Source organism: Eptatretus burgeri, chromosome 14 (genome assembly GCF_056783735.1).
Source record: "Eptatretus burgeri isolate ZD-2024b chromosome 14, Ebu_testis_v1, whole genome shotgun sequence".
In the NCBI taxonomy this organism is placed as follows: Eukaryota; Metazoa; Chordata; class Myxini; order Myxiniformes; family Myxinidae; genus Eptatretus; species Eptatretus burgeri.
The window spans coordinates 27,496,513-27,511,512 of NC_140974.1; the positions used below are offsets into that span (position 1 = coordinate 27,496,513).

Sequence of the window (15,000 nt, forward strand, 5' to 3'; positions counted from 1 at the left end):
AAGAAAACGAGCCGTTCTGGTCCAAGTTCCTGCATGAAGAGCATATCGTTTCCTAATTAATGCCAATTTAGGCTGAATATATTTATACAATTGGACACGCATTTTGGAGCAAAAGACAAGTACAAAACAAAAAACAACAAGCAGCTCAATACTTGGCACTACACATGGAATTTCGAGAAGTTCTGATATCCCAACAAGTGATTACATACAGGGCATTCTTACTTGACATACCCTCTCCACACACAATGAAGGCACTCGCTGCATATCCACAAGGCACTCACCGAGCACACCAGGGCACTAACTGAGAAGTGTGTTAGTTCATGGCCCAGTGCAATTGGAATGATCCCAGGTATATAACCAAGATGTATTTTAAATGCACACAAGCCGTATGTATGATATTGCTTCATGCATGTACATCGCGTTTTTAAAATTTGAAATAGGCAAAGCCAAGAAACGAATGAAACATGGTGTGTTCGTGTCCTCTTTTTCTTTGTAATTTCAATCACGATGTCCTCTTTCATCATTTCCATCAATTCAACTGAATTTATTAATTCTGTGATACCCGAGTCTCATTTGTTTCGCTGATGATGACAAACTACAGCACGGACAGGAAACCCCGGTGAATAACAAAGGACTTACCAGCTAGGTCACATCACTATCATCAATTAATCCGTAAAAGCCCGACAAATCCTCAACGGCTCGACCTACATCTGCATGAGCAAGACCCCTTATCATTGGTTGATTAAAATAAAAACTTCTCATGAGATAAAACCCCAAAATGTGCTGCTGATGTGTCAACGATCGACGTGCACTACCAGCAAGGGCAGCCGGACTAACCGGCATCAACCTATCATTGTAACATGCTTCAAAAATGGTGCAATAACGGCATCAAATTAGCAATGCCACCCCGAGGCGAGATTCAGCTTCAGGCTCAGGAAAGAGCTCGTGAATATACCACACGCAGCACAAGGCACTTGGGGACATCACTGAACCTTTACAACAATTAAGTGAGGAGATGACAGATAAATGAAGATGGTAAATGGATTTCGAAAATGAGATGTCAGAGCGAACATAATTAAGAAGGAGCAATGTGATCGAATGGGAAAAGCAAAATGAGCCAATCAAGGAAAGTTTAGTGTGTAATGAGGACAATGCCATTTGCTTGTTTTATCAACATGTACATAAGTGTGCTTCACTTTGAAAATCGAAAATAATTAATGGATTTGGTGCAAAAGAAGAAACGTTTTGGGGTAATTGTGGTAACTGCAGAAGCGAGAATCACACAAATGTAACAGGTGATACACACGGATAAGGAAGTACAAAACACCTGCAAGTGATGTAGTGATATTTGCCGTGTTTTGTGCAATATTTTCATGGCTTCTGTGATTAAAAGTGATTGTCAGCAAATTACTGGTGTGGGGACATTTAGTATACCGACCATCGGCCTGCTGGGTGAAGAGCAAGCCGTTGTGGGAGTTCCCATGTTCCTGCATGTGATTTCAAATTGGGCCAATCGCAGTTTGGCCTGTCCTGGGCCACGTACAGGATGTGGTGAACAGAAGGTTCGTGTAGCCTGTGTATGCAATAATTACCATGCGTGAAGCGAAAAGTGGGGTTAAGCAATTGGTTCACTTTGTCTGTCTGTCTGCAGATGTCACTCTAAGATCGAGGAACAACTTATTTTCAATTTAATCGAATATTTGAAACAATGGAGAACACAAATCAGAATATGAATTGAAACACGAACCTGCAGTTTAGCGGTATTTTGGCTGAGATTGGAAAATTGTTCAGAATGTCACTCCAAGCACACAAACGCACAGAGGAGTCAGGAAATACTGTGTTCTTTTGTGGTATTTACTGCTTTTATTTTTTCCATAACACTTGTTATTCAAAGTTCACAAACAAAGATACGACAAGTTGTGCTCAGAAATGCAAACAAGAGTTGAAAAGACCGTTCCCATGTCCTTTTTCTCAAGACTGTGTGGGGTATGGTGTTCTATGAACTCTAGTTAATCAAGCCACGGCCATAGGTCGAGTGCGTGAGCATTGCGACGATCCCTTTTGCGTGCTTTTGTTTGTCGGCAGAATAACTGGACAACGAGGGCAGCTAAGATCGCCAAATTTTGCACAGTGCTTCAGATGGTGAATGTCACAGACAAATTCAACTTTTAGCTCACAAAAAAAAAAAAAATGAAATTAGTACACAACTATATTTCCTCATGCCAGGGTTATATGCCGGTGCACAAGTATTGGATAATTATTGCTAGGTGTGCAATATAAAGCTCTCTGCCCATCTTGGTGATTCAAGATGCTCATGATATCGAGTTATTCTGTCGACAAACACAAACACACAGACATGTTGATCGCAATTCTCATTCGCCGAGGAGAGACAAGAAGCACATCGAAAGAGTAAGCATCCACGAAGAGCTTAAAAGACTGGTTGAAAGGGAAAAGAGACTATCACAGGTCAGGCGATCGCTATTCAGATCAACCACAGCCATGAAAAGGGGGCAGAAACAGCTGAAACTAACCAGGGATACAAGCAGAAAGTCAGTCAGAATCCAGAGTAAATGAGACTGGAGGAAAAAAAAGAGATAGTTGATTTTTTTAAAGTACCAAACAAAGTTTTGTATACACCCTAACTTGCAATCATCTCCCAATTCTTGGGGGGTTTTTTCTTTTTTTTCTCACCAAAGTTTTTGTGCCCATGACCTGCCCATGGGTACCCTGAGCAAGTATGCAAAAACTTGAGGGAAAATGGCGAAGCAGTTTTTGATGTGGAAGTCTTCGGCCGTTCAGAGTAAAATCAAACATCACTCAAAAGAAAAAATTCTAATATTGTATCGTGAAAGAAAATAAAACCGCAAATAATAATAAAATAATGAACAGAATGGAATTTTTTTTTCTGTCTCAACATATTGGGACCATGCATTCAGACAGTTAATTTAACTTCTAAAATGTCTGTTGAAAAACAAATCAAATAACAAAACAACCACGACTTCTCAGAAGAGAAACAATGACGCAAATCAGCACCTGCTCGAGGGCATTATCGTATCGTTTTATCAGCACACGGAAGGAATAAATAAACCACACAACAATGAGGGATCTGTAGCTAATTGTACCACCACGGACAAAAATCACTTCAGAAAGGAAAAGCCACACACATTCAGTCGGGCATCGATTGGCAAGTTACCTAAGCACACAACCTCAGGTATGTTGACAATGTGCGGACACCGCCTCACAGCATTAACACTGATTCTACATTTAAAGTAATAATTGCAGTCACACATTACTAATGCTGCAACAACACGTTAGGAATGCTGCAATCGCACGGTATAAATGCTGCAATCACAGTTACTAATGCTGTAATCACACGTTACTAATTCTGCAATCACACATTTCCATTGCTGCGCAAAGGAGGCATAATTACTCGAAGATGATGAATGGCGTCAATCCGTGTGGTCATAACCCTCATGTTTCATTTTGCTCAAGTTTTTTTTTTTAACACAATGTCGAGGCTCATGGAGGAGTATTACGATTATGCAATGGATTGGGATGCAACAGAACAAAAGGAATATGAGAAAGTTAGTGACAGAGTGGGGAGAGTTGGACCTGGGGAAGGGGGAGTACAAACAGCAGGGTTGAGGGAGAAAATAGAGGGAGGCTTGGTGAAATAAGGGATGTGGGGAAGAATGAGGGCTCAGGGAGGACACAATCTGGATACAGCAGCAAAATCTTAAGAAGAAAAAAAACAACAGGAAACTTGGTTAGAGATCAGCTTGGAGAGGGTTAACGGGGATAGAAAAGATTATGGTTGGACATGGCGGATGATCTGAGATGGTTGTGAATCGCTGTCCAAAGTCATGGAAAGAAAGATGAGATTGAAGAGAATGAGGAAGGTGGTTCCACAGGCAGGGGAAAAAAAAGTAACTAACTTGCGCTGCAGAAACCTCGGGAGGCCAGAGCACAGAGAGAGCAGAGTGTGCAATACCAGAAAGGAGGTGAGACAAGACAGAGAGACCACCGAACTGTAGGTGATGGCGAAGTGATAGGCCTAGAGACTCAGTCAGTTTCATCGCAAGAGATTCCAATGATATTGAAGACCTTGGTTTTCACGGTGTCAAGCTGAGCAAGATGTGAGGCAGGGGAGCCAGAGCAGAGGGGAGAGCAGTACGCCATCAAATTGCAGACGAAGGCCTTGTTTGTGGATAGGAGTTCAGGTGTGTCAAATAAACAGTGCACAACAGAGGATGCCCAGTCAGCTACTACCATCTTTGGAGACCAACTTAGAACTGTGGTTTGCTTAGAAAGATCATGAGAAAGAACAACTTAGAAAGAGATCATGGCTGACATTGAGGCCCAAGAGTTTGACTGACTAAATGTCTTCCAAGAAAACTGTGAATAGATGGGAGGGCTTGAGGTAGGGTCCTTTCGGAGAGAGAGGGAGAGGGAGAGGGATCAGCAAATAGACAAAGAGGATTTTCCAAAGTCAGACAGATCGTTGATGAAGATAAGGAAAAGGACTGGACCCAGAACATTTCCTGGGGCACTCCAACCTTGACAGGGAGAGGAGATTAAAGGATTCCGTTGAGTGCCACACACTGGCGATGAGAGTGGAGGCAGTCAGCAAGTCATGCATGGAGTTTGGAGAGTCCGGCAGGATGCCAGACTGCATGGAAAGCTCGAGATATCCAGAGAGATGGCCCTGATCTCATGTCTAGCATTGAGGGCCTCAATCCATTGTTGGGAGAGTTTGAGCAGCATGTCCAAGGTGGAGTGACTTTGTCTGAATCAAAACTGATGGTCTGAGATCAGGCCATTAGAAGAAAAGCAAGGATTTGATTTTGACTGCAATGATGGATTCCATGATCTTGCCAGTGATTGGAAGTGGGTTGATAAGGTCTTTGGTGAAGAGGATTGGTTTTGGCACCATGTTCATGAAATGCAGTGATTATTGACTGACTTCCAAACAGATGGAAAATGACCGAGGGCAAATGATTGGGTGAAAAAAACAAATAATTTGTTCCAGAGCAGCAGAGCAGTTTTTTGGAAACGTGCGTTAACGCCATCCAGGCCAGTATCTTTACACCGGGAAAGTTTCACAAATAAATGGAACAATAATGTTTAAGAAAAAGGACAAAAATCATAATTTATAACTCATTTCCTCCGTCCACCAGAATATTGTTATGTTTGTGAGGTGGGGGGGGGGGGGTTAGATATTCCATTAGAGCAGATAGGAATGTATAGAGTAGCATGGTGCATCTATGAGTAGTTAGCCAATTTCGATGTAATAAGTTGGGACACGTCAGCTAAAGGATCGTCTTGTTTGAATGTGCACCATATAGGGGGCAGTTCATGGAAATAATTAGTTAGGGATTATGGTTAAGAAAATTGTGTGTATAAACCCCAATGTAAACCAATACTGGGAGCGCCGAAACACTTGGGAAGCGAGGAAGAGAGGGTGGAGCTTGAATCACCTCTAGAGCGAGGGGAGGAGTGTTTTGTCGCCTCCTGAGGGACGGAGCTATGGATCGCCTCAGAGGGGTGGAGCGTTGCCCAGAAATAAGAGGGAGGAGCTAATCGGGCGGTTGGGTGTGTGAGAGGAGGACTGTTGAGTTCTGAGTAAAAAGAAGAGGGAGGAGCTGACAAGGACGGAGGATGAGAGTTCTGAGGCAAACATGATAGAGAGAGTTTCTTTGTTCTATGGAGAACGTGTCTGAGAGAACTGTTGAGTTCTGAAGTAAAGGAGAACATGAAGCTGAAAAAAACTGTGAAGGAGAACGAGGGCTGAGAGAGCGAACTCAAGGGAGGAAAAGAGTGTGAAGAAGAGCTCTGAGAGGATCGTCCTGTTTGCCTGCCTTCACCCTATTCTATGCTTGTTTTTTCTGCTGCCTGCCCAATGTTTTGCCCATCATCCTCCTCTTCACCTGCTCCTGGCTGCCCCACAGCCATCCTCCCCCCCACCCCCACCAGAGCTGAGACCCCAATTTTGTCCCTTTCCCATCTGTGATTGCATCCAGAGTAAGGAGCCTGAGTTTCTTTAGATTTATTTTATTCACACTGTATATAATTATTTATTAATTGCATTTCTTTCTTTCCCATCCCAAGCTGCCATGGTCTCCTCACGATCATCATCCAATGGTTCTTTCTCTTTAGTTACAGAAAATAAACCCGTTGGTTTCAACAAAAGCTTTAAGGTTCTCGTCTCTCCTCACAACCGTGTGCGCATCGTCTGCCATCATGCAGAATGTCTCCACCCGAGTTAAAACTGTTCGGGACATCGCGGGATTTTAACCTTCTGCAGCAACGAACTCAACGTCGGTTGAGCCGTTGACGTGACAATATTTTCACCCCTGTATGTTTGTTATTGTGGAAGATATCTCAAAAAGTTTTGGGTGGATTCAGATGATATTTGGTGGACAGGTTGGGTGTGTGACGAGGAAGAATTGATTCAATTTTGGTGAAGATCTGGATTGGAGAATTTTCAATTTTTTCAACTGATTCTTCACCATTGAGAGATGGGGTCAAAAGCAATAAGTAGCAAGATATTTCGAAAAGTTGTGGACGGGTTATGACAAAACAAGGGGAATAAGTTAGGAAGGTGACAAGAACAAGCAGATTCGATTTTGGTTCAGGCCCGGATACAGATTCAGCCTATCAGTGGGGTACAAAACGTGCACTCTTCAGCCTGACGGAGGTATGCGCTCTACCGAGTGCCCTTCTAGTTGTCAGTTTTCAAAGCAAATTTCCAAAATGACAAAGACATTTTGAAAATGAGGAAATCTGCACGAATGCAGAACGAGTTGATCACAGGATACTTCTGGTTTGGGGGTCGGCACACGTGGACGGCTGGGTGGCGAGCTCTCCTATCAGTTCTTCTAAAGCTATGTTTCCCGGACTATTTACGATTTTTTGCCATTTCATTTTTGTTTCCGTTTTGTTATTCGTGTTTTACGTCAACTTTTCTATCCCGAATCGTGTCCTGTTGTGTTGAATCGTTTGGTTCATCTCTCAATCTCAGTCAGGCCTACCTGTGATAGTCATGCCCTCCTCTGTCTGCCTCGTTCTCGCTTCCTTGTTTGAGTTGTTGCTTCTGGACTGTCAGCTTAGTCCTTTTTCCCGCTGCCCTCAAAAAATTAAAGCAAGGTGTATCTACTCCTTCACCACCCAGCAAATATAATGTAACAAATAAATTCCCAATAACAACAACAACTGTGAGGAAGTCACTTCCTGTTATTCGCAAGAGGCTGTGAAAGCTCGAACAGAACAAAAAAGTGGTTTTTTGTGTGTGTTGTTTTGCGTATTTTGTTATCGTGATTTGTGTCGGGGGCTGTGGAACTATTTATAAAGCTGTAGTTGTGTTCATCATAGTTTTAGCTGGTTTTGTGTGTATTTATTAAAAGAAGCAGGGGGAGGCATCGTGTCAAGTTTAGCGTTAAGGCCTAAGTCACATTTGCCACGGCGGCCGTGGGGTCTCCAAAATCTACGGCCACTAGCAATTATACGGCGGCCGCAGTATTTCCACGGTCACATAATGTAGCAGTCACATATGTTTTTATTTTTCGGGTAGCCGCATGGCATATTTATAAATTGTGGAGACCGAAAACGTGGGGGTGCCGTACGGTCTTTGATTTGATGTCGCACGGTGACCTTAGGTCGTTCCTGCGGTGGCCATAGAATTTTCAAGGCAGAGGCAAGGTGCCCGTAAGGCGACTGCAGGGGGGGCCCTAAGGCGAACGTGCGGCCAGACGGACGGTAACGAGTGGGTTAATTTTTTTATGTTTACCAGTTTTTTTGTTTCGGATTGTCGAATTGCTACGGCGAACGTATAAATGAAAAAAGTTATAACTCCGCGTTATAATTCCACGGTGACCTTACGGCCTGTAAAAGATTGCCAAACGGCGTAGGGCCACCCTGAGGCCACTGCAGAAACTCTGCGGCCGCCGCACGTTTCTGTTAGTTCAGAGGGCGTACGGCCGCCGTATCCTCGCCAGAGAGCAAATGTGACTTAGGCCTAAGTCAGTTGGGGCCTTGGGAGTATGGGGATAAAAAAAGGGTATAAATAGAAACCGAAGGAGAAAGGAAGAGGAGTTCATAAAATATGATAGATGCTCAATGTGGGCCATTTCACCAAACAGGGGAAGCAGAGGATTCTTACTGTTGCAGGAAGTGTGAGGAAATAGCTCACTTGAAGATAGCTATTACTAAGTTGACAAACGGACAGAAAATTTGCAGGAAATAGCAGAATGTGAGAAATTTGTGGTGACGCTGCAGCGGGGGCAGGCGGCGGGGACGGTGCAGTGGGGGCGGCGACGGCGCAGCGGGGGCAGGTGGCGGCGACGGTGCAGCGGGGGCAGGCGGCGGCGGTGCAGCGGGAGAAAGCGTGGCGACGACGGTGCAGTGGGAGAAAGCGTGGCGGTGATGGTGCAGCGGGGGCAGGTGGCGGCGAAGGTGCAGCGGGGGCAGGCTCTGGCGGCGAAGGTGCAGCGGGGGCAGGCGGCGGCGACGGTGGAAGGCGGCGGCGACGGTGCAGCGGGGGCAGGCGGTGGCGACGGTGTAGCGGGGGCAGGCGGCGACGGTGCAGTGGGCAGGGGCGGCGGCGATGACGGTGCAGCGGGAGCATGTGGCAGTGATGGTGCAGCGGGGGCAGGCGGAGGGGCCAGGCAGCGGCGGTGTAGCGGGGGCAGGCGGCGGCGACGGTGCAGCGGGGGCAGGTGGCGGCGACGGTGCAGCGGGGGCAGGTGGCGGCGACGGGGCAGTGGGGGCAGGCGGTGGCGACGGTGCAGCGGGGGGCAGGTGGCAACCAACGGTGCAGCGGGGGGCATGCTGCGGCGGTGACGGTGCAGGCGGCGGCAGTGCAGCGGGGGCAGGTGGTGGAGACGGTGCAGCGGGGGCAGGCAGTGGTGACAGTGCAGCAGGGGCAGGTGGTGGCGACGGTGCAGTGGGGACAGGCAGTGGCGATGGTGTGGCGGGGGCAGGCGGTGGCGACGGTGTAGCAGGGGCAGGCGGTGCAGCAGGGGCAGGCAGTGGCCTGATAAAGCTGGCTGCGAAGCCAGCGAAACTTTGCCTGAGTCCGGGTCTGTGTATGTATGTATATATATATATACATACATACACACACACACACACACACACACACACACACACACACACACACACACACACACACACACACACACATGCATAATTGATGGAGCTGCCAACTGCTGGGATGCATTGATGATATAAGGTCGTTTATGGATCACAGCAGTCGGCAGCTCTTCCGTTGGCAAACGCCAGCTGTCACTGAATCACACATGGTTTCCCACGAGTCTTGAACAAACCATGCCTTGAAAGAGCACTTACGAGGGACGCATGAACCGAACTTGTCTGGAAACTCAGAGATGAGGTCGTCGTTGATCCTGTCCTTCATTGGACCCAGGATGATAACTGGCCTCGTATATCGCACTATAAGAATGACATGGAAGAAGAGGAAGGAGATATGATTTAAGTACTTCTGTAAATTGAAAAGAAACAGACAATAAGGCAAATATGTTTCTCATCTTTTGTGCACAAGGCAAGCACCAGCCACATACAGTATATCTCATATTGGCCTCCAAAGGAAGCCATCGACTGCATATCCTCCCCTCCGTCATGCAAAGTCCTTCCTCAGAAAAGCCGCACAAGATCACACTCTCAATTACTGAATCATCACTAAACCAGCCAACAACCACACAATTAACACTCAATTACCCTTACGGCTGAGGGTTAGCATCAATATGATTATCAAAACTCACGTTCTTGTTGAATCACAAGTTCATATGACAAAATGTACTCATCTTGTGCACCAACTGGGGTAGAGAAGGGGAGAAGGTTTGGAGGAAACCACATGTAAGATTAAAACCAAGTCATGAGGGGGTGGCGGGGGGTGGGGGGGAGGTGGTGGTTCATGCATGATGGAAAATGTCACATGGAAACAAAGGGGAGGATAGGGGAGCCAGGTGAGAGAATAAAAGAAAAAGAAAATAAAGCAAACGTGTGCAAACTTACGCATGCTACTTTCACTGTCGCTGGCATTGGACGTGACATGTGCTGTGAACACAAGTTGTGATCAGAACTAAAGCACAACACAAACTTGGCATGGAGTTTACAAACCAAAAAAACAATAATGAGGGGAAAAGGAAATAATGGCATTGCCCATAAAACGTAACACTCAAAGCTTGTGCACGTCAAAAATAGCAAATTGAAGAGTTTTAGCCTAATTGGCTCTCTGTCAAATATCTTAGTTTCCCCCCATGCACCCATCACACTCAAAAAGTTTATCCTTTCTAAAGACTCATCGAGGAAATGTTGGACATTCAGTATGAATATGGAGGTTCATTTTACTTTACCAAAAACAAATTTAGTTCACTCCAGGTGCTTGGTTACACGAATACAGTTGCAGTGCAGCACCAATTGCATCGATACTGGGTCACCACACCTGTCAATAATCATGTGTGCGAAGTTTTAACTCGGATAATTTTTCCATCGGAGCCCCCTCCTGCTCAAAATGCCAATCCATCTCACATTCCTCCAGGAAGAGGTTTTTACATATTAATTTGTGTTTCTTGTGTCCCAAATCAATATGTGTACCACACGTCGTAGGCAAACGGCCCCACCCTGTGTCGCCGGCACACATCCAGCAAAATCAATAAAGCCATTGTGTTGGATTCTGGAGGTGATTTGGTTTCAGAGGCGTGAAGTTGTGGAGAACACAAGCTGGCAGATAGAGACCAACATCAGTGTGATCATGATAATCTAATCTATTCAAAAGGATGCGGAAAATTTTAAATGGACACTAAATAAAACTACGACAATTACAACAGGTAATTTTCCATGTGAGGTGTGTTCGGAAGAAGAGTGAAACTAAGGACCCTCCTCCCATCCTCACCATGCAAAAGAAGAAAAAAAAAAAATCATAATCAGGACTTGTCCACAAATGCATCAAAAGCAACTTAACTAAGAAAAAAAAGAGATCCAAAGGCAGATATGTGATTAACAGTCGACATATACTGTATTTTCAGGTGTTTATGTGTTTGTTTGTGTGTCTGTTTGGGCGTTTTATGTTATTCTTTCAAGGCTGAACCGTAGCACTTCGAGCCCCCAAATTTTGGATGTAGGTACTTCCGAATCTGGACAAGGTATAAAGCGACTCCACATTGGCCTTGGTGTCCGTATTGAGGCCACCAGCTATAAAGTGAGTATTGGGACATGGGGTGAGGCAGTGCTGCTGCTGGCCTGCAGGCAAAAGGTAACCAAAATGAGATCAACAACTCCATAGCTTTCCAATGTCCAACACGTCCCAAAACTACCGCCAGGAAAAGCTCACCCAGCCGGGAAAGCACGGGGTATCTCCCCCATCCACCTCCCCCCTTATCCCTGGGCAGCCCCTGCTATTTTTGATTGATTGAATGATTGATAGTTGCACATAAGTCGGAAGAAAGTAGATATTTAAATTTGATAAAAGTAAAAAAAAGAAAAAATGGAGATGCAGGAATCAGACACAAAGCAACGAGTGGTCAAATCCAAGAATAATGGGGGAATTTCACAAATTTATGTTAAATCAAGAAACTCAGCAAGACCAATTTGACTTGGATGGACAATACCTGACAGAGAGCCAACTAGGCTATTTATCATGAAACAAAACCACACTTGAGGGGATGTTAAACATGCAGAAACGAGGTGATGTAAAGCCAAGCATATGATACTTTATTATCAGGCTGGGAATTTGGATTTTTAAAGCTTTGCTCTGAAGTAACATCGAATGTAAAGAGCAAACCTTATCTAACGTCATCTAAGGTAAGCAGCACACCTAATCAAAGGTAATGTTTCATTCAGGCAACCACAGCAGTCATGACAATTACCCTGCAAAATATCCCACTCGCCAAGTTGCAATATCACACACAGACAGACATATCATTAACCAGGATAACATTGTAAGGCTTAAAAGTCACTAAGTGGAGGGAACAGCGATGTGTTGCCCAAACGAGCCCCAAAAAGGGCAAAACTAGTCAGTAGCTTTGCTTTTCATCTGCTTGGCAACAGCATTTTGACCATGACATCTTTGCATTGCCAGAGGTCCTTCTAGGTTTTCAGTCATGACATCGTCGTGACGGTATCATCATGGCGTTTGTCAAGGTCGGAGAACTAGTGTGTGCGTGTGTGCATGTGTGTGTGTGTGTATTTATATATATATATATATATATATATATATATATATATATATATATGTATATTTATACACACACACACACACACACACACACACACACACACACACACACACACACACACACACACACACACACACACACACACACACACACACTTAATTGAAAAATAAGAACAATTGAGTAAAATAAGATAAAATCAGTAACATTTACCATCAATAAACAAGCATTGGCTTGCACGGATAGTCTGCCACATTGCTGCACAATAGAAGGGTTAACCTGTCTTTCACAGCCTTGAAGCCAGGAGCCTTTTTTTCATCTTTTGAGAATCTTCTTCCAGAAGAGCCCAGTCTCATCAGCATTGAAAACCTGCTGCGGCAGGGAGCCCTTCTCTTCTACAAGTACCTTTAACTCGCCAGGAAATGCAGCTACTGCTTCATGATTACCTGATGCTGATTTGCCCATAATCTTCAGATTTTTTAGATTTAAACGTTTTTCAAAATGTTCAAACCACCCACTGATTGCTTAAATCCACTGCTGTCTCGAGCTTTTTCTTCATCACCCCCTGATTCATCACCTTATCACCCTTGCTTCTTCTTTAAGTCGTTATAAATTGGGTGGGCCTTATGTCGAGTGTGAGGTCTTCGATCATGTTATATTAATGAGCCGAATATGGTCACAAATAAATGACGAGCAGTATGTTGTCCTGATGAGCCCACAAAAAGGGTGAAATCGAGATCGACATCTCTGCTTTCGTTTATTTATGACCATCGGCTTTAATCTCAGTCTACAAGGCTTGAGGACCATTCGGATGCTTCCTAGTTTGGAGGTGATGTGTTGGTGTAATTTATGCGCATGACATCATCGTAGTGTCATCGTTAGTGTGCTTCTTTCGTTGAATTTGAATGTGTATATGTGTGTATATATATGTGTATATATATGTGTATGTATATATATATATATATATATATATATATATATATATATATATATATATATATATATATATTCATTTCTTGTTGCACTGACCCTGAAGTTTATTTGGATGCCAAGCAAGCACCAGCAAAATGCCAAGACTGACCGTACAACAACGGACGAAAATTGTTGAACTTTGGCACCAGACGAAAAGTGTCATACAGGTGCAACGTCTTTACTCGAGACATTTCAGTATCCACTTGCGCCATGCACCAAACTTTCGGACAATAAAGTGCACTATCGCAAAGTTTACCAATGTGGGAACCATCTGTGACCTTCACAAGGGTCACAGTGGTCGGAAGAGGACAGGTTGTAGTGAAGAAAATGTGGAAATGGTGAGACAGGCGGTCGTTCAGAGTCCAAAAAAATCGATTCGACGACTATCTGCCGAGACAAACATTCATAAGAGCACCGTTCAGAGGATCCTTCACCAAGACATTCATGCCTTTCCATACGAAATTCAAACAGAAATGGTGCTTACTGATCAACAGAAACACAAACGACTAGACTTTACAAATTGGTTCTCAGGAAAGTTGGAAGAAGATGCAGACTTCCTGAAAAAACTTCACATGACGGACGAATGCCATGCTCACTTGTCCGGGGAGGTAAACAAGCAAAACTTTCAGTACTGGGGAACTGAAAATCCTGGTAATGCATCAACTGAATTGGTGCCTCGATCTGTTCTCAAAGTCATCATGTGGGTGGCGGTTGGTTGGTATGGGATAATTGGTCCATACTTCTTTGAAGATGACCAGGGATGCACTTGCACGGTAAACCAGAGGAACTATCGTGAAATGATTCAGGAATTCTATCTGCCTGAGCTACGTACTCAGGCCCGTAGGAGAAACAACCCGATCCAGATGAGAACCCAGTGGTTCCAGCAGGATGGGGCACCGCCCCATACAGCCAGGGAAACAAGGCGTTTTCTCAACCAAAATTTTGAGGGCCGCTTTATCTCCCTCTACGAAGACGTTGAGTGGCCACCGTATTCCCCTGACCTTACTCCTCCAAACTTCTTATTGTGGGGGTATCTCAAGGACAGGATCTATGGAAACCCTAGTCTCAGACTCTTGATCAGCTGAAGGAAAACATCCACCGAGAAATCCAGACCATTCCTCAGGAAACGTTTCCCAAAGTGATGGAGAACATGAAAACCCATTTGCAGGCAGTGATCGGACAACATGGAGCCTACGTCGAACATGTGGTATAAAAGAAAACGACGATTCTATCCCAAAATTTAAATTTTGGTGGCAATTTTGACATTGGTACAATAAACTTCAACCTTTCAGCTTTCTATCCAGCCATATATCTTTTTTTAAAATAAATGTTATGACCATCCTCTTTGCAGATGAAAAGTTGTATATTTTTTCGGACACACTGTATGTATATTTATATAGATACATAGACACACATATATATACACACACACACACACACACACACACACACACACACACACACACACACACACACACACACACACACACACTCACACACACACACACGCACACACACACACACACACACACACACACACACACACACTTAATTGAAAAATAAGAACAATTGAGTAAAATAAGATAAAATCAGTAACATTTACCATCAATAAACAAGCATTGGCTTGCACGGATAGTCTGCCACATTGCTACACAATAGAAGGGTTAACCTGTCTTTCACAGCCTTGAAGCCAGGAGCCTTTTTTTCATCTTTTGAGAATCTTCTTCCAGAAGAGCCCAGTCTCATCAGCATTGAAAACCTGCTGCGGCAGGGAACCCTTCTCTTCTACAAGTACCTTTAACTCGCCAGGAAATGCAGCTGCTGCTTCATGATCACCTGA

At 44.4% G+C, this 15,000-nt stretch overlaps 1 protein-coding gene across 23 annotated transcripts in view; it reads right to left on the reverse strand.

Moving 5' to 3' along the window:
• Positions 1-15,000, reverse strand: part of LOC147012859 (disks large homolog 1-like) — a 295,559-nt gene that overhangs the window by 22,452 nt on the left and 258,107 nt on the right. For 20 of the 23 annotated variants that reach the window (XR_015051089.1, XM_085854172.1, XM_085854163.1 and 17 more), the window contains 3 exons: positions 10,030-10,071; positions 9,777-9,830; positions 9,346-9,447 (listed from right to left, as the gene is read on the reverse strand). Coding sequence is in view for 20 of the 23 variants with exons in the window: in XM_085854172.1 (XP_085710298.1) it covers positions 9,346-9,447; positions 9,777-9,830; positions 10,030-10,071 (198 nt within the window). In the remaining 3 variants the exon portion in view is untranslated. Of the gene's footprint in view, positions 1-9,345; positions 9,448-9,776; positions 9,831-10,029; positions 10,072-15,000 lie in introns of those variants that run through there. The other 3 variants (XM_085854156.1, XM_085854173.1, XR_015051088.1) reach the window with 2 other exon arrangements.